We start from the raw sequence: 20,468 nt of genomic DNA, 5'->3' as shown, positions 1-20,468 counted from the left end.
CCATTCTATCCGTGACGCATCAGAGATTTCATAAAGTATACGATCAAGATGTGATGGATAGATAGATAGACAGATATAATTAAATTGATTGATATGAGTCTCTATGGGATCACTTATGTGTATTCATTCTTAGCTATTACAAGCGCTGAAGGTGCAATTTCGTATACCTGCCCTTCGACGGCACCAAGTTACTCAAAATAAAAGATATTTGAAAGACCAAATGAAAATGGCACGCAAAAGCATGAAGGTGAAAATGATAAGTGCTCGTCCGTGCAGACGAGCGAGAAAAATTTCTGCGGGTTGTTGCACTACAAACCTCACCTAACCACATTTTTCTTTTGCGTTTGAGTATTATTTCCGTAAGGATAAGATGTAGAACAAGATTTAAGATCAATATAAGGCTTTTAAATAGGTGTCAGGATTATACCGACATTTCATACTCAGAGAACGAATGGGATTGAAATGATTTCGTTATGCCTGTCAACGATTTTTAGATCATAGTGAAATTATTTCCCACACACACATCACCAACGCTGTATATTCTTCCCATCATTCTCACAAGATATGAATTTCTCGCTTCTTGACTATTATTATTGGGTACTAAACACACGTAACAACATTTTAGCCTACGCCAATTCGCATTTATTCATATCAACAGCTTTTTTAAGTATGACTTTTTCTTAGTTAGATTGCGAGACGCTATTATACGGAGATGCGTATTATACTCCAGCATTGCATTTATGCGTCATTTACGCTTCCGATATCGGAAAGCATTATTCAACAACTCTCACAACTCAGCAGCAGTTCCCTTCAACATAAGCAGGAAAAGTAATGCTGACCGTGAGAAAGCTGCCAAAACTTTCAGCAAATACGTTTCGTACTTTCCGACAGGATAACTTACAGTTGCAGTCGTATAAAGTTGATGAAGTGGGTGCACTCGAAAAAATCACAGTTTGACAATAGCTGACTAAGTAACATCGTGTCTTGCAAAAAGATTAAAAAGCTCTTTGAACTGATTAACTGATATATATTCCCGTTATGTAAGTACGGTAATCGCTGCACTGAAATCGAGAATAAAGCGAGCGTGGGATGATCGATTAGGTAACTGATCTTGACAGACCGCGACGCCGTGTTCTTGGAGAGCAGCAGTGATACAGATTTGAATAATTTGCATGGAAATTTATATTAGATTATCCTATTGGAATCAGTCATCAACGAAAAATCAAAGATAATCATTCCTCCACCTTTGCACGATACCTAGGAAGTGTAGGCAGACCGCTCTTCGTTCGCGTCTGCAGATCTGATTAAGTGCTTAAAAATAACCTGCAAACGTTAAGCACGGGCTTTATATGCTAAAAGCTTATTTTAACACCACACGTCCCAGTGGGACAATAATAATAATTTGCCCTAGTTATGAGGGGCAAGCAAAAGTCGATTTGAAAGCGAACGGTTGCTTGTAAGGAATGCCCTTTGGAAGGCAAGGATGTTAATTTTTAATAATCCTACGTAAGAATATTTCTCTCGAAAGACTTCTTAAAAAAGTGCGAGAATCATGCTGTACTTATGTAAGGTTTGTGTGGATATATCAAAGTGCGTCTCAGATGCGTAAGAGATTTTTTAGTTTATTTTTTGATTATACATTTATAAAGGCATTTAGTATATTTAATTGGCATCTAGGTTTAAGTCAAGTCGTTTAACTTGAAGAAGAGGACAATAAACTTTCGACTTCCTTCTTCGCAACATGGACTAGGCAGACTACTCATCAATTTACGATTGATCTGTAGTCGCATCAAAAAAATTCTGGCTGCCGTTACATCCTGTCTCTCCACTTCTTTCCGATCAACAACGTATTACATGCACGTAAAGGGATATCCACAGAGGGATGGGTCATATTACAAAACAAAAATGTTGCGGTACACGAAAGCCTTAGATTTAACTCGAAATCTACTAAAGCGATATTAAGTGTAATGAGAATTTTGCCAATAAAACACCGCGAATAACGGAGTGGAAGAGGATTTTTCGCCGGCTTCACTCCTTTATGTTAGAGCAGACTTTTGGTCTATTTGGCGGATTACTTCTTTATGACTAAGGTCAACCTGTTAGCTTAATACAATATATCCAAAGCGAAAATGTTTAACGATACATCGGGAGGTACAGATTATCCGGACTAATAGTTCGCTGCTACAGAGTGAGGAACAGACCGGTCGTAATGTACAGATGCTGCTACAGTCACAAGTGAAACAAGGTAGACTTCCAATCCAATTTTGTTTGGCGAAAATATTGATTTAGCCGAGACCCTTTCTTTATGGCTTCCTACTAGATCGAAATTTGGAATTCTTGAACTACGTAACTATTCTTTTGATCTTACGATACCTGAAGCTTATGTTGACAGTAATGAAAGCTCTTAATTTTTACTTCTTACCTGTTAATGGGCTATAGTTGTAATCCAAATATCTATTATCGTGTAAGAAAGGGGTTGGTCCTGAAAATTGAAGTATTTTATTAGCAAAACCAAGAAATATTTTGTAAGAATTTGGTAAACTTACTTTTCTTGCTGCCGTTTAAATAATCTTCTGGATTGAAATAGGTGTTAATCCTTTTATCATCACCGATACTGCTACTATCGTTTCTCCTCATAAAGTGCTCGTCATAGCGATGACCGTTGCTGGGATGGCCGTACGAAGTTACAGAGTGTGTTGATGGTGCAGGCGTTGGCGTAGCTCCTTGGGACGGCTCTGCAGATGGGTGAGTAAATTCTGATGTATGGTAAGGGCCCCGTTGAGAGGTTTGTGACGTTGGCGGTGGTGGTGGTGGTGGTGGTCTGTCTCCATAAGAAGGAGGTTGAGGTTGAGAAAGCATAGGCGGAGTATTATTAAATGGCGTATACATTGAAGTTGGCATTGGGTGCTGAAATTGGTTGCGATAGTTTGGATCGTTAATCATGGCTGTTGAAGTAGGCTGTACATTATGAGATTCTGGGTATCCATAGGCAAAGCCGTTACCATAACCTGAACCAAACATTGGCTTTGGTGGAGGACGAATAATTGTCATGTTGTCGTGAGATAAGTCCATCGCAACAGAAGGCCTATTGTATATATCGACTTCAGGGGCATTGGCAGCATAAACACCTGGTGTATATGTTTCTCCGTTAGGAGCTGGATAATTTGGCTCATAAAGCATTGGATATTTATATAATGGATACATGTCGTTAGAGAAGTGCAAATGATCGCCATTGTTAGATGCTGATGCTGATGATGTTGTTGCAAAGGTGTCAGGCCTATTATCTTCGAAACCCGCTGCTGTAGGTATGGGATACTCAGGCGCGACTTCAGCGGTCGTGAGAGTAGTTATACTAGGCGTGGGATTTACTAGTAACACTGAAGTACTTTCAGGTTCATGTTTGGCGGGAAATACGGGTGACGTTGTAGGCACCAAACTTGTCTTTGAGTCGTCGCTCACATCTTGACGCTCCTGATCTACGATGGTATTGTCATTAAAGTCAAAACAATTTGTTTTGCGCGCATATAAATCGAAATCGGGATCGAAGATAACGCCACTTGGTCTGGCACCATCACCGTTCCCAAAATCACTATTAGTTCCGAATAATTCTTCAGATAGCTGACAAGTACCGTTACCACGACGATGTACTCTACAAGTAAATTAATTGATTCTTCCACCCACCTATCTATCTATTTATAAATGATTACTTACCCAAATGCTATAGATTGGCATTTATCACCTGCTTGAATGCATCTCTCTTTACATACTCTTAATGAATTAATGTCTTCGGTACGAAATGCTTTTTCGAACGGTAACATTGCCTCCAAAGCGACACGCTCGAAACAATCTGAAAGTAAAATGCAAACAAAAAAAAAAAAAAGAAAAAGAAAACAATTTGATATGTTACTGCAGAATGTGTCAAAGTGATTGATTTACATTAAATACCAGAAATACTTATGTAAGATGCATTTACGACACCGAGTGCAAAAAGCAACAATGTTGCTTGAAATGAATGGACAGCTTTCGCAGTGAAATTCCAAACAGAAATAGCGGCTATTTCCCGTCTCAATAACGCGTCATTCAATTCTTCTTCTACTTGAGTGATTATGACCTTTACTTCTGGATTTCATTATAAGTTTGCTCATCAATGGATAATAAGCGAATAGATGGAAGAATAATTATTCTATGTGAGCCAAAAATTATTATTCATATTCAAAAAAATGACCTTGTAAAAGTTGAATTTCCACAAATTCAAATCCCCTTTTTTATGTTACTATTGTTTCAAATTTACATAAATTATGAGAGCGTGTGAAAACATAAAACAGAGTAAAATATTAGGCCATTCGTCATTCATTGCGGTGTCATTTATTTGTTTGAAATAATCATAATCACAGCCTGGTATTTTAACTTTGTTTGGCGAAAATGAAGAGAATACTTTGATATTAAATTAGGCCTTTATAGCTCTATTACAACAGACGGACGGACGGACAGATGGATAAAGTTCAATAAACATGTCTCATTATTCTTTTTGATAAAAATTTAAGCAATCAAACCTAGGAGTTACAAGCATTTGATAAGCAGCTCGTAGTTCGCATGCGCTTTCATTATAGAGAAAGTTGGTGGATCTAGAAGAAGAATTGTCCTCTTTTTTATGGTTGGACTATTATGGAGATCTGGGAATAATAAAAGATATAGCTGGACTGGCGTGCATGTCAGCTTAACGTCTATTGTGTCGACACTAGAGATAGAATATAAGCCTTATTGTTATATATTGATCTGATATTTCGAAACGGTCCGGTACGGAACACATCGCGAAGGTCTTCGTGTTACCTAAACTCAATACTTAAACTATCCGGCTGTGAAATTGCAAAACGTGAGTATTTGATCCGAAGGGGAGCAGTAGCTAAAAGTATGAGTCAACTTGAAAAGAAGAAGTAAAAGAGAAGAGAGATGATGGCTGCCCTTTATTGTGTTACCGTTTTGGAAATTCGGTGACTAACCCATGATAGGTGACGCATTATATAACTGCGTGTACCATCGGGCAGGGTCAAGATACACTTGCTTAGATAGGCGGCCACGTAAATTGTTCAGAGTCATTCATAGTGAGCATAACTAAGAAGGATTATGTAATAAATAATCGAATCAAAACAAATTTATGAAATACTGATAATAACTGTGATTTGATTTAGTGTCCTAGCTATGGTAAATGCGTTTGCGGATCCGCCGGATATCGGCGATATTTAGTTTTTCTCCTACATACACATTTTAGGCCACAATATATGACAACCAAAAGGTTAATTGGCAACAAAATCCCCTCAGTCACCTTCAGTTATGTTTTTCCAACACACACATCTTAACTCATTTTTTTCCAACCGACCGTGTGTTATGCCTACAAAATCGGAGTGGTATTAAAGCGATATATTTCGGAGTGAAAGGAAGCAAATATAACGCTTTAAGCAAATTAGTAATGGTTGCAAATTCAATCCTCCATTGACCCTGTATTGATGGACTGATTAGAGCCATAAACTGTAAGTTTATGATAACAGTACTATATAACTTTATATCACGTGCGATTTCGAACTTGGCCCGTGCGTATGTGTTTTTAATTAAACTTATATATATATATGTAATAAGCAATTTGGTTATATGATCCCTCTTTAAAGAGAGGATTAGCTCTTAATTCGTGGAAAGAAGGGGGTTACAATAATCAACAACAAGCTCGTATACGATGTGTGATTGCAAAATGTGGAGAAGACGCAGACCCTCCATATATATCTATACAGTACAATTCCCTATAACATGGGCTCACACATCGCGGAAAAGTTGTGATTGTGTTCGTATGACATATTACAAGAGGATCGTATAATGCGGCAAGAGAACGAGGCAGGTTTTGCGATTTTATCACTCATTTGCCAAAACGATTAATTCCACAAAGATAGAAAAGTTGGAAAATATGTATCGATAAACTTTTATATATTTCTTGTGAAAGAAAAACATTTATTAAAAAAAAAGTTATTGTCATCATGTAGTGTTTAAACCTGATTACTGAAGAAAGTTATTTTAATGGGTTAATCGATTCGGGTTAAATGACTCGTACTACATAGATTTATATAATACAGAAGGTATCTACCGTTTTATAGGACGGTCTACTCCATTTTTCATATTATTTACACCGTATGCCGTAAAGATATCAAATATTACTTTTAAGCTTTTTGAAAGTACCAGGAAAACTTGGTACTAACAAATCATCTGGTCTACCTTTTAAAAACAGAGGAGCCGGTAGTCGTACTTGCTAGTACTCATCCTATTTGCTGTTCAGCCTGGGAATTGATTTTTTTGGAGTAAATAAATTATAAAGGTGATAAAAATAATGCTCATAACAAATTTATGTTGAATAGGAGATCTATCTTTCGAAACAACTTTTGATCCGATTTAAGTAATTTTTTCACTTGACACGGGAATAACAAAGATGCGACATGAAGCTCTTAAGTAAAAACTTGCTTTTAAAGCCGTATTTTAAGAAAAAGAGGAAAATATCACTTTGTTTTTGTGACGAGGATTAGAAGGACTGATATTATGGATTTCCAATCAAAGACAGTAGAATAGACAAACCTGTCTAAATTGATTTTTAATTCATAAACAAATAAAATCGCTATAAGGGAGCTCACCATTAAATACCTTACGCTATTTCAGTTAATATCGGAAAAATTAACGGAAAAATTTTCCGACCTTAACCATTTTCGAAAGCGTTCGTCCTTGGTTCAAAATATGCCGGTGCACTACATTTCATCAGAACATGTCAAAAATTGCAACTTGTGGATTGAGTAAAACAACCCAAGTAAAAAGTTCGATCGCGACCGAATCTTTTATACCCATCATCCTTATCCTAACAAAGGCAAGGAACTAAATTTTCACGCTCTGTAGTAAGGAGAGCGCCAAGTTCTGATTTATTGTATTTTGAAAATAAAAGCTTCTGGCTTATAGGCGCTAGGGCGTTGTAGGCGTGTCCTTTGAAAAATTTAGGTCACTTTCAAATTCTTTTGTCTATTTGTCGAAATGGGAGAATGTTTACCAGAGACGGACTGGCGGACAGTCTTAATTTGAAGCTGTTTCTGAATTTATATACTTTATGGGGCTCTTGAAGTTTGTTTCTGCGCCTTCTAAGCATATTGGGGAAAAAATGAAATTTCAATGCATTATAATTTTGAGGAGGTGTGGTCTTTTTTTCCATTTTTGTACAAGATGTATTTCCTAAGTAATGAGCACGAAAACAATTTCCTATTCCTTTGGAACAGCAGAGGTGTCCTCAGTTTATGGGGTACTACAGGCGTTTCCTTTGACAAATTTGAAGAACTTTGAAGTCGGCAGCTTGCTTTTTGCGGTCCGAAAAATGTTTATAACAGACGTTACACAGACGGACAGACACATGCGTTTATCGATTACAACGTCCGACCGTCTGACCTTTCGACTTTATTAATATAATTTATCATTCCGTTGCATAAATGTGGCACCCGTGTATGGGGCACGTTATGCAAAGGTGTCTAGCATTCACTAGATGAATAAAAATTTGAAACAAGAGCTATTAGTGAACTACAGCTAATCCAAACAAATTGTTTCGATCAGTCTACCATTAGAAATGGCCTTCTGAGAGGTTGAAAATACTGCATTTTACGCACTTGCGCTATTATTATGCGCGATTTTGTTTTCATAATTTTTTTTTTTTTGGCCGTCTTTGAAAATTCGCTGTTGGCCAACTATAGCGTATTAGTTTGCTATTCTTTCTTTTCGTCATGCACCAGAAATAACAACAACACACAATCGCAACATTTGTGGTAGCAGTTTAGTGCATGAAAACATTAGTATAAAAATTTATAAATTTTTGTTAACTTTTTTTTTTTTGTTATTTTTATTGTTCCGATTTTATGTTATATTTACTGAAAGGATGGAAATATGTTAGATTTATGCTTCGATTTCCAATAACCGGCGATAAGCATCAGCGTAAGATTCTCAGTGGAGATAAAGCTTTTTCTCCGCTTGTCAGTTTATTGGTCCATCATTGTGTCGTATGATAATGCCGAAGTTAAATCGACAAATTTTTTGTTTCGAAAACCAACCAACCAACCAACAATTCAGGAATTATTTAAAGCTAAAGGTAAAGCTAACGCTAAAGAGCATTTCCCCTTAAAAGGAAACTTCACGATAATAGAAAAACCATTTAACTTAAACGTTAAAATCTGTAGCGGTTTAAAAGTTGAACTAAATCTACCCTACGGTCCGTTCGACCAAGTGTCACGTAAAAATTTTCCATTTCCAAGTTTTGCATTAACGCGTGGTGGTGCTGAAAATTCGGTTTAAGCCGAAAGTAATTATTTTTAGTTTTATTGAAATACGTTTAGAGAAAACCAAACTCTTTTTTATGTTTTTTTTATTTTTTTTATTTTTTTTTGATGGAAATCTTAAAACATATACACTCACTTACCATTTCTAGCCGATACCAATTGATTATCCACCGATAAAGCATTAGTCCATGATGTAATATTAAACCATACTAAGGAAATCCAAAGAGTTTTTAAAAGATATTTACAATGAAACATTTTTTCCGGCACTTTTTTTTATTTTTTTTTTTTTACAAAAACCAATTATCAAAATTTCACATTTCGTTGCGGGCAGTTCTGTCACTGAACGCTGAAATAAGAATGATTTTAGAATAAAGAAAAGAACTTCAAAGTTACTCTTGAACAAAAAGAAGAAAAAAAAAAACAAAAAGAAGAAAAAAAAAAAACTAATTTTTTAAATATTATAAATAATTACAAAAAAAAAATTTCACTGCTTTGCGCAGAATACAAAATGTAAATAAATAAATGAAACGCAAACATAATAAAGAGAATTATAGGAAGGAGGAGAAGAGATTTATGATTAAAAACACAAGTAAGAAAATTTTACTCGTCTCATGGCGAATCTCAGATACGCTCAATTGCTTATGTTTAAAGTGTATTTACTTTAAACAAATCCAAGTTACAGCTGCAAAGTACTGAAGCATAAGCGCTTAAGCAAAGTGAAAAGATCTCTGCTTGAAACTCTCACGCTTTCTACGAAGGTGTAAGGTACCATAATTGTTGCCATCCCTTTTATAAATAGGCGTTAGAAATCTAGCAAACTATATATATACACTCTTAACCCAGCAATGCGTATATATACATACATGTATACATATATATATATATATATATGTGCATATGTACTGCATTGTTCTACCTTTTCTTTTGATTGATGACATTTTCGATTCGCTCATTGACAACTAACTTTACGTCTCAAGAAAATATTACTTCTTTATATGGACATATATATTTTTATTATAACCCATCTTGAATGAATTTGATATATTTTCTAATAATACATTAAACAATAACGGTATACTAGGCGTGTTCAGAAAAAAGTACGGACTTTTTAGATATCGTATGTTCCCAACATATATGAATCTATCATTCTTGATCAATAAATGAATATTTTCCGGGAAAAATAAAAAGTCAGGTTTTTTTTTTTTGAACATATCTCGTATAAAATTTAATTAGGATACATCGTGGGCTGTGGTTTGTATAGGAATAGCTTTCTCTGAATAGGCGAAAACAGCGCCAAAATGTGATACAAATCATACAAGTTATGAAGTCATGAGAGGCTATCACATCGATAACGGTACGACTGCTCGTGAGTCCATCGAAAGGTCAGTGTACAAATACTTAGTTACTTTCAATCGATTCAGTAACAGAACTAAAAATTTATTTCATTAGCGAGATTAAATTTAAATCAAACTCGGTTACAAACCTTTTAATGAACTTGGAATATTTTTGCTTTTGTTCATTTAAAAACGAAACAACTGGAATAGAAATGCTCCAGTGGCTTCTTTATTTCGAATACATAATTTCTCGTGGATGATCATGATTTTCATGAATTCTCTTTAATTTACTGAATACTAAACACTTTTCGTTCAAGTCAGTCAATAACCCCGTCTTATTATACCCATCGTAGCAAGTATATCAGTTATGTTAAATATTTGCTAGGAAATCTTAGAAAGAAAAAAAATAACGGTACAGATACCTCTGTATAGTCATTACCCATCCCTTTGATGAACTTACTATTAAGAAACCAAAACCTTTTTCCAACTTGATCTCTGATCTGAAGTCAACTTGCAACTAGCATAGGTCAATCAAAGAATTTATTAAGCCTTTCTGTTTCTTAAATTATGATTTCAAAATTGTAGACTTTTTCGAGTGAAAATTGTAGTCGTGTAGAAAATTTCTGTTTCAAAGGCTTTCCGGGCTTAAATTCGAAAATCAGCTAAAGCGAGAAATGTTCAGTAGATTTACTTAAAAGTACTGCCTATAGAGTGCTGCCTATTCGCAGCAAAATATGACTTGAAGTATTAGGTGGGGGAATAAGGAACTATCGGCTTATATATTTATTTTTTTTCTATGAAAAAAGTCCGCATTTCAAAAAAGTGGTAAAATAAGATTTTTTATTAAAAGTATTAGCGATCACTAGGTAATCATTTTCCCTATTTTTCGGACTACGGAGGGATAATTTAGCGCGACTTTCGTTTTTGTGAAATCATGGAACGATCGGAATTTTGTTTGTAGTGTCACTAAAGCAATTGTAACATATAAGCTGATGATCGAAAGGTCATGAAGTCAGTCTTCTTTGACGATTGTCATTATCAAAAAATTATATGAGCATTTACGATATCCTACGAACTTATTGAGTGACATGTTGTTGTAATGTGAAGTCTACAGATAATACTTTCACATGAAGAACCCATAGTGACTTAGAAAAACCGATGCTGTCTTATCACAAAGAAAAAGTTTAGATTCAGCAATACACTGAATAAAAAAGTACAATAAACTGAGGAAGTAAGCAGTAGTTTGACAATAACTACATGCCAACCGTCGACAATTTCAACCTGTGTTTATTCATTTCTCACGCTTTTGGGTCTACCTCCGAAAATAAAAATAAACAACAAACATTTGTGGCATAGATGATTCTGAAAGTTCCTGGTGCGAACACGTCAACATATATCTTCACAAACAGAGATTCCGAACGATAAAGTAGATATGAGACGATACCTCAAAGGTTTTGCGTTACCAGATAGAATGTTAATCCAAATTGCGATGAGATGACTCCACGTTGAGCGTCACTTTTGGTGTAAATATGTATGTATGTTTGTGTATGATATACAGGTGTAGTATAGCAGAAGAGTCTGGTTCGAATTCTAATGCGGTAGATTAAACCCATAAATGGTACTCTTCTGTGTTACACGTGTGGTATAGCAGAAGAGTCTGGTTCGAATTCTAATGCGGTAGATAGTACTTTACTGCTTATACCGAACAACATTTGAATGCTTGCCACGCTTCATCATTATGGTTTAATTTTGCTGAGATTGGTTAAGAGCTAAAGATAATGGAAGATCTTGCGAGTAGTAACAGATTCGACCCTTGCCGAATGTAACGCCTTTCTTCTGTTAAGGTGTAGAAGCAAATCACCGCATGATTATAATTTCATAATTTACCTAAAAGTAACATTAGCTTTAATTTTTAGCGGTTAAAAATATTTATGAGATTTCTTTCTACAATTTTTATATATTTCGCAACAACAACAATTATTATTCTAATGGCTCGCTTGAATTTTATTAAAGCGAAATTATCAGTAATTGTTTAAAAATTTCTGTTTTGTTTATTAATCATTTGAACATAATTAAAATTTTTGCCTTTTTGTTATAACCATTACAAGAGGCGAAATGTGTACTAATTATACTCTATAGAACTTTTGAGACAGAGGCAAAGTATATTAAATTTGTTCAGAGATATATAACACCCAAAAAGGCTTAAGATAGTCCCACCTTTTGCGCACTTATCTTCGGAACTGATTTAAGCTTGTCTGTCCGCCTGTCCATTTTGTTTTTGGCAGACTGGCGTGTTTTGGACCAAGAATGAACCCTATTAAAAATTGATTGAATCGGCTCATTTTTGCGGCCGCTCTCCGTACAACGACTAATATTGACACGTTTGTTATATGAAAATAATTACAATTTTCACTAATCCCTGCCAAAAATCGCCGATTAATAGTATTTTGATATACTAAATTGCTGTACAAAACACTGATCGGGTGGATCCACTTTCTGAACTCCCTTCCATGTAACCGTTCGTACGAAGACTAAAACTTTGCATCTTCCTTAAAGCTTTCCTATTTTCAATACTTTGTAGTGAAAATTGCTCCATGATAGTAATTTTGGGATAAGAATGAATTATTTCAAATTTGAATCGGGTAAGTCTAGAATTTTTCAGAGGGTTTTAATGAAACCCGAAATATAATGTTTTTTTATGACGAAAAGACATAATTTTTAAGATTTTATGATAAAAATTGGGTCAACAATTGCAATTTGATAACTTTAAGTGAGTCTTCTAGTGAGTTCTTTGAAGACCACAACATATGGAGAGTTTCATGTGCTATGCATTATGCGGTCATAAATTTTAATTTTTAGTATTTTATGAAAAAAAATAGGTGAAAACTAATAAAATTTTTGAAAAGAAACTAAATTTGCAGCACACACACACACCTTTCTTGCCTTTACTTGGGGGCAAGGTATAATTTTCGTTGTGTCATAGCGAAAATGAATGCATAATTTTATCAGACGAGCCAGTGTAGAGTGTTGAACGGTCGGGCTTGACCGATCCTAATTTTTTCACTTGCATTTTTGTTTAGTTTATAGCACCTAGTGACGATACGCATCAGAGAATTCATAGCACATGTACGTTCTTGTCCAACATTAAGTTCTGAATTGTATGAAGCACGGTCCTCTTCTCCTCCCGCATCTCATCCATTTTGTTTGCATCTTGTATGTACGCAGGTTTCCATCTTTAGAACTCAGTTATAGATAAAACAACTAAAATTTGCCACATGTGGACTTTAATAGATTCATAAAATCAAGCTTGGCCCGCGATGGGTAAGTCAAAAATTAAGCTAAAAAAAAGATAAGTCAAGAAGTGAAGGGAGTTAAGATAATGAGTAAAATAAACTGAAAAGATACCAAAATTTCGAATTGATATTAAACTTGATGTGTATTCAGTAGACCACCTTAGATCTATAAATAAATCTCTACAGGTGCTATCTTCAAAAAAGAAAAGCAGTGAACTGTAAGAAGTCCTTCAATGAAAATAATCTTCCTCGGTAGCTATACATATTCCTATCTTCCCGGCAATTTATGAATTTCCTTTCAAGTTTTATGTAAAAGTTGTCCTGGGCTGAGTTGCTTGAATGTCAGGTGCTGCCATTTTTTACTTCAAAAAAGGATTTATTGTTCCTCCTGGCCATTCACTGTCATTGGCATCAAAACCAATGCTTTTAAGCCGTGGACAATTGGGATATGATGGAGCAGCATTACCATAAGCTTTTTAAAGGCTTTGACGGGCTTCGGCAAAAGATTTCGTCAAATCAAACAACAAAAGAAATGATTGCCGAAGATGCAGTTTTAAGCGCTCCATGATTAATATCTGCGTCATGAACTTTGAAAACAGCGAAGATTTTTTAGAGAGATATTCAAGTTCAAGTCTTTTCTATAACTAATGTGTAGCGAGAATTTTTGTGAAATATGTGGCGATCGAATCATGATTTTATTTCACTATTCTTTCTAATAGTCATGAAGGAAACGCTTTGGATTAATTCTTCTTTTACTAAACTTTAATATCCACCTTTTAGTTAAAAAAAAATTTCTGTGAATTTAATACGTTTGCCGATAAAAAATGACATAGCATCGTATTGCCAAAATTTAAGAATAACGTAAGGCAAAGACTTCATAAACGCTATTTGGATCGTAAAGGCACTCGCAACATATAAACACAGTTATGCGTTAGAGAGGATTATAAGTCCATCAGGTAAGATTGTGACAACTTTTTGTCACGTTTTTAAGTACGCTTCGCTCTACAGTGGAAAACTGCTTTCGAAGCGATAAGTTCTTAGAACTTGCGGTAGAAGAACTAAAAACAACTTAGATCGACTTTCAATCCTAAGCTCAGCAAATTAATATCTAAATGAGTAATTTAACAAGAGTGATAAGCCGAAATAGATGTAAGCACACAAACTAATCTCATTCAAAATAAGTACGTATAACAAATGAAAGCCTTAATGGATGGATACACTCCTGCAATGAAGATAATATATATATGATACTTAACAAGCGTTCAACCTTCAAATTCTTTCAAGCATTCATTTAACGGTCTGTGGCATTTTTTCACAAATAATAATATTATATTATGCAATCGAACGTTTATGATTTGTATGCTTAAGTAAATAACAAAAAATAAAGTTATTCCATTAATTGTATAGTAAGTATGTATAAAATATTTTTTCCTGTCATCATCAGTTGATGTCATAATTGTGCGGCTAAATGCTTGCTTATAAAAAAGTTTTAATCCATTAGAAAATTACGTTATCAATAGCAAATATACGATTCATTCAGGACTGGAAAAGCAAACATATGGGAAAACCTTCTGAAAATTAACGCATTTACTTAACGACATACCTTCAGCTATTTTTAGTTTAAATTACAATTTATTTACAAAGTCACAAAAAACAACGCCAACGGTTAAGAATCAAATAGAAATGTTTTTCATTTATTTTACGACAAATTTCCAAATAAAGGGAATAACTATAAAGCGTACAAATGTTTGAAGAATTTATTAACAAAATAAAAGTAAATAATAAAATTAAGAATATTTTAGTCGGACAAGGATAACCTTTAAATACCCTACACCGCTTCACCTAGCCCCGTTATTCACTAGTTTTGGTAATGATACATTAAAAATTACACATCACTTTCATTCTATTTTCATAATGGTCCGCACATTGGAGAATGCCTAAAACATAACATAATGTGATCCGAAAATGTTATCATTTTTCAGGTTCCGCAATAAAAAACTAGAAATTACGGTTAGCTGGAATAACGACTTGCTTTTCTTGATAATACCTATATATGTTGGGGAATAAAAAATAGACCTATGTGATCCAAATTCCCGATGGTTAATTTTTTTGGTTACTTTGGCCACTTTCATTGTAAAATATTTAAAAAATAACCATTTTTCTGATGGGCTCACTATTCATTAGAAATCTAGTGTGGAGTAGGGTCTAAGAAATAGGCCGATATCGTTCAAATTGGGTCCACTTAAGTTTTATGCCAAATCGCTATCATATTCATCATAAATTATTAAGAATTAAGTTTTTTTGGCATGCAAGAGTTCAAATTTCCTAAGAATACGTATATATGGAGTTGTCCAAAAAATAGAGTTGTGAAACAATTTTTATCAAAAAATATTGAAAATTACACTTTTTCATCATACAAACATTTTATAATGTTTTCAAACACTTTAGAAAAAAAATCCATTACAATTAACGCTTTATAAATTGTTTTCGATGCCCAGCGACAAATAATAAACACATCAAATATTAGCAAGATATAAAATTGAGGTATCCGCCTGAGTAGCCGAAGGCGAGGAATCTCGACTAGCAAGTCAATGGTCGTGGGTTCGAATCTCAAGTGCGGTAGAGTTTTTAATCAAAGCCGATAGCCTTAGATGCTAGTGCTTTTAAGAGTTTAGTCTTAGAATTTATTTCTCTGGCGAAATTAATAATAATAATAATAATAATAAATATCACTTCATCAACGCAATGTTCTGCCTTAATGTAGTAAAGACTGTCTTTCCATCTCTTTGCCTGTGCGTTGTCTGATACTTCGCATAAAAGTAACTGCAAGTGTTCCGAAGAGACAATTAACAAAATACTTGGCAAAATACTTCATATATTAGTTAGCGAGGATGAGAGGTTCGCATCTCCTTTGTAAAATTCCCCATATTTTTTTAAAGTTCTCTCATTTGGAATGTCTTAACTCAAATGTGGCGGAAACCACGGTCCCACATCCTCTTGTTTATTATTTTCTCATTTTTTATTTCCATTCTTGAAACAACAAAATTTATATTATGGCAGTACACATAAGCCTGCACTTGAAAGATGGGAAAAATGCAGGGATTGTTAATTGCGCCAAAAATACGTAGAACATGCATTCATTGTAGCAAAGAAGGCAATAAGACACTATTAGTAACGTGCACAAGGTATCATCCAAGATCTAAAGAATCTATCTATATACAATGGCGGTCAGTGAGAGATTTTATGCCGTTTAATTGTGCATTCGTATTGGAACCTTTGTCTGCCTTTCTGACGTTAACTGAATGCTGATGTAAATGTTTTTGTAAAACTTATTCAGATAAAGAAAATTCAATATAGTCTTCGTATAAGCTCAGCAATCAAGTGAACCGGTAAAGTAAGCTAAAAGACATTAACAGCCATTAACTAATCTCGATCCTTTAATACGCCTGCAAATCAGAAATCATTTTTTGTGTTTTTACTTCTACTTGAAGTGATGAATGTATGCGTGAATATGAAGGAAAGGAAAGAAAAGAAAAAAAAAGTAAAGATACATTCAAACCATTCGTATCAATTGAAGCTGTAACAACAGTTTCAGGTTTAGTAAAATGATTTCATCAATGTTACATATCTTTAGTTATTTTAGAAAATTTAATTACATACCGTTTATATCATAGGTATTGCAGACCATACAATTAACAACATCTTATAGGTGTGTATATAGACTGAAAACACTATTTACTTACTCCTGTTGATTATATAGCGCTCTACGATAATTGATCTACATATTGAACGCAAGCAGTTTCAGTCGAATGAAGAAAGGATGAAAGACGTAAGAAAAAATTGTGCAATCATTTAGTTGAGTATTTCCCTCAACGAGAGTGAAAAGCACACATTTGAAAGAAAGTTTACTCTTTCAGTTACGAATTTGAAATTGCATTGGTTGTATCAAGAAGGAGACATGTTTTTTCTTGTTATTTACATTGTGATAGTAAATATAGTAAAGTTGGTACGATTTTATAATTTTCAGTGTCTTTTTTAAGTTTGATTTCAGTCTACTTTTTTAAGTTTGGCACTAACATCCCTTTTAAAATTTCTTGTCATTGTACTCAATAGTTAATGACATAGGCTTGCTTGCTTTCTTCAATCAAATCGAAATGATGTTCTCGGAGTAAACCTGTTCAGGTCCACTAAAAGCCGAAATTAGAAAAAGAGCTGAGGCATAGCTCATTGAAACAAAAATTGACTGTCAAGTCGGTGTTCTCGGATTCAAGTATCAGTGTAGTAGACCCACCTCGAAAGAAGCTTACAGCTTACAATGCTCCGTCAGTGAAGACACTTATAGGCTGGGCATATACATCCTCTAGACGGTGTCTATTCCCTATAGCTTTCTCTCTTCCTCCCCTCTTCTTTCTGACCATCACCATTTTATACGTATAGGGAACATACCCTGAGTGATCGAGCGAACGTGTTGGCTGTCGAGAGGAAATTCTTCACGTAGAGCAGGATAAAGCCCAATTAATTCTAACTTTTAACCAGTTTTGACGAATATATATCTCATGATTCGTTCATCCGGTCTTGACGGATTTCCTCATCAAATTTTTTCATTATAAATCTCCATTTGCTATAACAATGTATTTTGCAAAATATTTTTGTCATTTTGTCAAACCTAATTTCATCCCAGTGTAGCGCTTAAGAGGTCGATGCAGTTAACTATATAAGAGTTTGCTTCCGTCAAATGAATTCATAATGCATTATACTAACAAAGAAAACTTAGTTTTAGTACTAATATTGCCATTACTACTACTACCACTACAGTTCGCTTACTGGGGCCCTAGCGCATATATTCCTTTTGTATCAATATTTGTTCCTTGGTGCGGATAGAAAGTCAAGTCAAGTTCATTAGTCAAGAGCTTCACAGGTTATGTGTTACTGATGGATTCGTTTATTTACTTATTAATTATTTATTAATGTTTGCTACAAATATAATATTCCGAGCAACATAGGACTACAAAGAATGCGAATGTGCTACTAATTACAAAGACAAACAATACAAAATCCCTCACAATAACAATTCGGATTTTAGGTATAATCATTTACCAATAATTTTATCCCATATACAATGATACACAGTATTTAGATCTTAATAAGCGGTTTTTCACAATTTCATAATAATCTGTGGCAGCATCAAATAAGTCATAATTATGATTGAATAATCGGCAAAGCGTACGGAATGGATTATGAAGTTCGTAATCAGTCCTGCAATGCAATAATAATCTGATGAGGAAAGAGTGTACCTATTAGCAACATTAGGGCAATTTCCGGGAAGCAAATATTATCTAACATTAGCTTGATGATGAAAAGCACACCAAGCCAAACGTTGCTTTTCGCTAATGTGAGAAAAGTAATTCGTTTTAATCTGTGTTCAGATAGAGGGAGAAATCAATCAGTCAGGTCCCCAACCCAAACTGCGTAAGGCAAAAACTTCTTTGAACGGATTCAATAAGCTCAATATGGCATCTGTAGTTAGGTGCCCACAAAATCGAAGTGAATTCTATCGTCGACCTGACTAACGCTTTGTAAAGTCTTTTAGTTGTGTAGAGATTATCAACTGGCTTACTTCATCTGTTCATAAACCTTAGAAGTGATTTGTAGCTTCGTTCCTAATTCTTTCGATATGATGATTAAATTTTAATATGGAGTCAAAGACGACCACTTGATCATTAAAAATAAGCCCCGTGGTAATAATTAGTAGATAAGTCATCGCATTAAGAAAAGGATAAATTTTTGGCATTTCTGTTGGTTTAATAACTTCCCATTTTTGAAGCACCAAGAGACAATCTCCTTGAGATCTGACTGCAAATCTGATCTACTTCTGCAATGGAAGTTATCCTACGAAAAATTTTTGCATCATCAGCATACATCAATATAGGTGGGAAGGTCGTTTATAAATAAAAGAAACAAAAGAGAGCCAAGGTGACTCTCCAGGGGGACACCCGACGAACCGAGAACCTAACGTGAAAAGTTTGAATTGAACAGCACTTGTTGTTTTCATCCCGTTAGGTACTATTTAAAGCAGGCGATCATTTTTCCCGAGAAACGCATGGCTTTCAATGTATAGGTTAATAAGTTGCGGGCAGTTTTTTCAGAACCTTTGAAAAAGTGCGTATAAATCATATTAGCTTGTTTCCTTTGGGAAAGAGCACGATGCACACCACAAATCAATTCCAATAAATTACTGGACGCCGATCGGTCACTTGAAAAGTCGTGCTGGCAACAAGACAAAAGAGATTTGATTACCAATGATGGCTTCCTTGTCACTAATGACTCAAACAGTTTAGCCTCTATTGTTTTCGATATCCCCTCTATGATCTGTTTTAAACAATGGTATAATGAACCTGTCTTTTGAAGCTGAGGAGAAGTAACCTTTCCGCAAGCTGCTAATAAAGCCGCAAGCTAATGGGCGCCTTTCCTGTCTTTTCTTCGTTTCAAACGTAATCGAGCGAGATATTTCCCCTTTTTTGAATTTGAATTTCACATTCGACTTGTAGCCGCATAAGCAAGCGGCATAAGCGCTGCAATATGCATTTGTCAAAACCTATCAATTAAAATAGCACGTATGCTATTCAAGTCATGGCATATCAAACGGACTAAAGTCTAGGTTGTGAGCGGTAAACAAGTTTGCTCCCTTTTTGTAGCGATGGCTGCAACAACAACATAATTCTTCATATTAAGGCCATCTTAAGGCGACATGTAATTTACCAGCGTATCCCTTAATTGTTGTAAATTGTTTTTTATTTAATTTATTTTTATTCATTCGTTCTAAGTTTATTTTAATACTTCATATGTATGTAAGTATGTATGTATGTTATTTTCTATTAATTAATTTATTCTTATTTTTTTTTTTTTTTTATATTCTTTAAAATGCAATTTAATGAACGATTTTTTTTCCTTTGTTTTATTTCAATATGATTTAATTCATTATTAACGCAATGTTGTTGTAATTTTTGAAAATCTTTTCAATTTTTCTAATCTTCTATTTTCGGTGTTTTGTTGTTTTCTAAATCTCGTAATTTCTGATTCCAGGCGGTCGCAAAGTTTTAAATTTTAATTCAAAAAAATTCATTTAAAAAAATGTAATTTTACTTTGTTTACTTTTGTTCATTTTATTATTTTATGCCAAAAAAATTATTTCATTTTTGTATAAGATGAACTGGAATTGAAACACGCGGTATGAAAATTTTATTTGAAACTCATCCGTTTACACGTTTGCAGTCAACCAGCAATAAAAACTGAATAAAATAAATTGAATAAAAAAAAAAAAATTCTAAATAATGATTTAGTTGTGTTCCCTTTTTGTGAGAGTGGAAAACAAAAGATATACAGCGAACGGCAACATCGACATAGCGAACAACAACAACAACAACAACGCAAGCAATCAAATGAAATTATTCTTTTATTTTACCAATTTTTCGCAATAAGCATCTCTTGCCAATGTTTACGTT

General features: G+C 34.3%; 1 protein-coding gene across 3 annotated transcripts in view; it reads right to left on the bottom strand.

Moving 5' to 3' along the window:
• Positions 1-20,205, bottom strand: part of LOC119637003 — a 33,317-nt gene extending 13,112 nt beyond the window's left edge. The window contains exons 1-5 of one of the 3 annotated variants that reach the window (XM_038032777.1): positions 20,119-20,205; positions 8,480-8,685; positions 3,712-3,847; positions 2,547-3,649; positions 2,423-2,482 (exon numbers count right to left, since the gene is read on the bottom strand). In XM_038032777.1, the coding sequence (XP_037888705.1) occupies positions 2,423-2,482; positions 2,547-3,649; positions 3,712-3,847; positions 8,480-8,594 (1,414 nt within the window). In that variant the 5' untranslated portion in view covers positions 8,595-8,685; positions 20,119-20,205. Of the gene's footprint in view, positions 1-2,422; positions 2,483-2,546; positions 3,650-3,711; positions 3,848-8,479; positions 8,686-9,822; positions 10,039-19,725; positions 19,805-20,118 lie in introns of those variants that run through there. The other 2 variants (XM_038032776.1, XM_038032778.1) reach the window with 2 other exon arrangements.
• Between the last annotated feature and the right edge of the window lie 263 nt (positions 20,206-20,468).

Source organism: Glossina fuscipes, unplaced genomic scaffold, assembly GCF_014805625.2.
Source record: "Glossina fuscipes isolate IAEA_lab_2018 unplaced genomic scaffold, Yale_Gfus_2 42, whole genome shotgun sequence".
Lineage (NCBI taxonomy): Eukaryota > Metazoa > Arthropoda > Insecta > Diptera > Glossinidae > Glossina > Glossina fuscipes.
The sequence above is the reverse complement of the archived record's forward strand: the minus strand, read 5'-3'. Positions and strand labels throughout refer to the sequence as shown.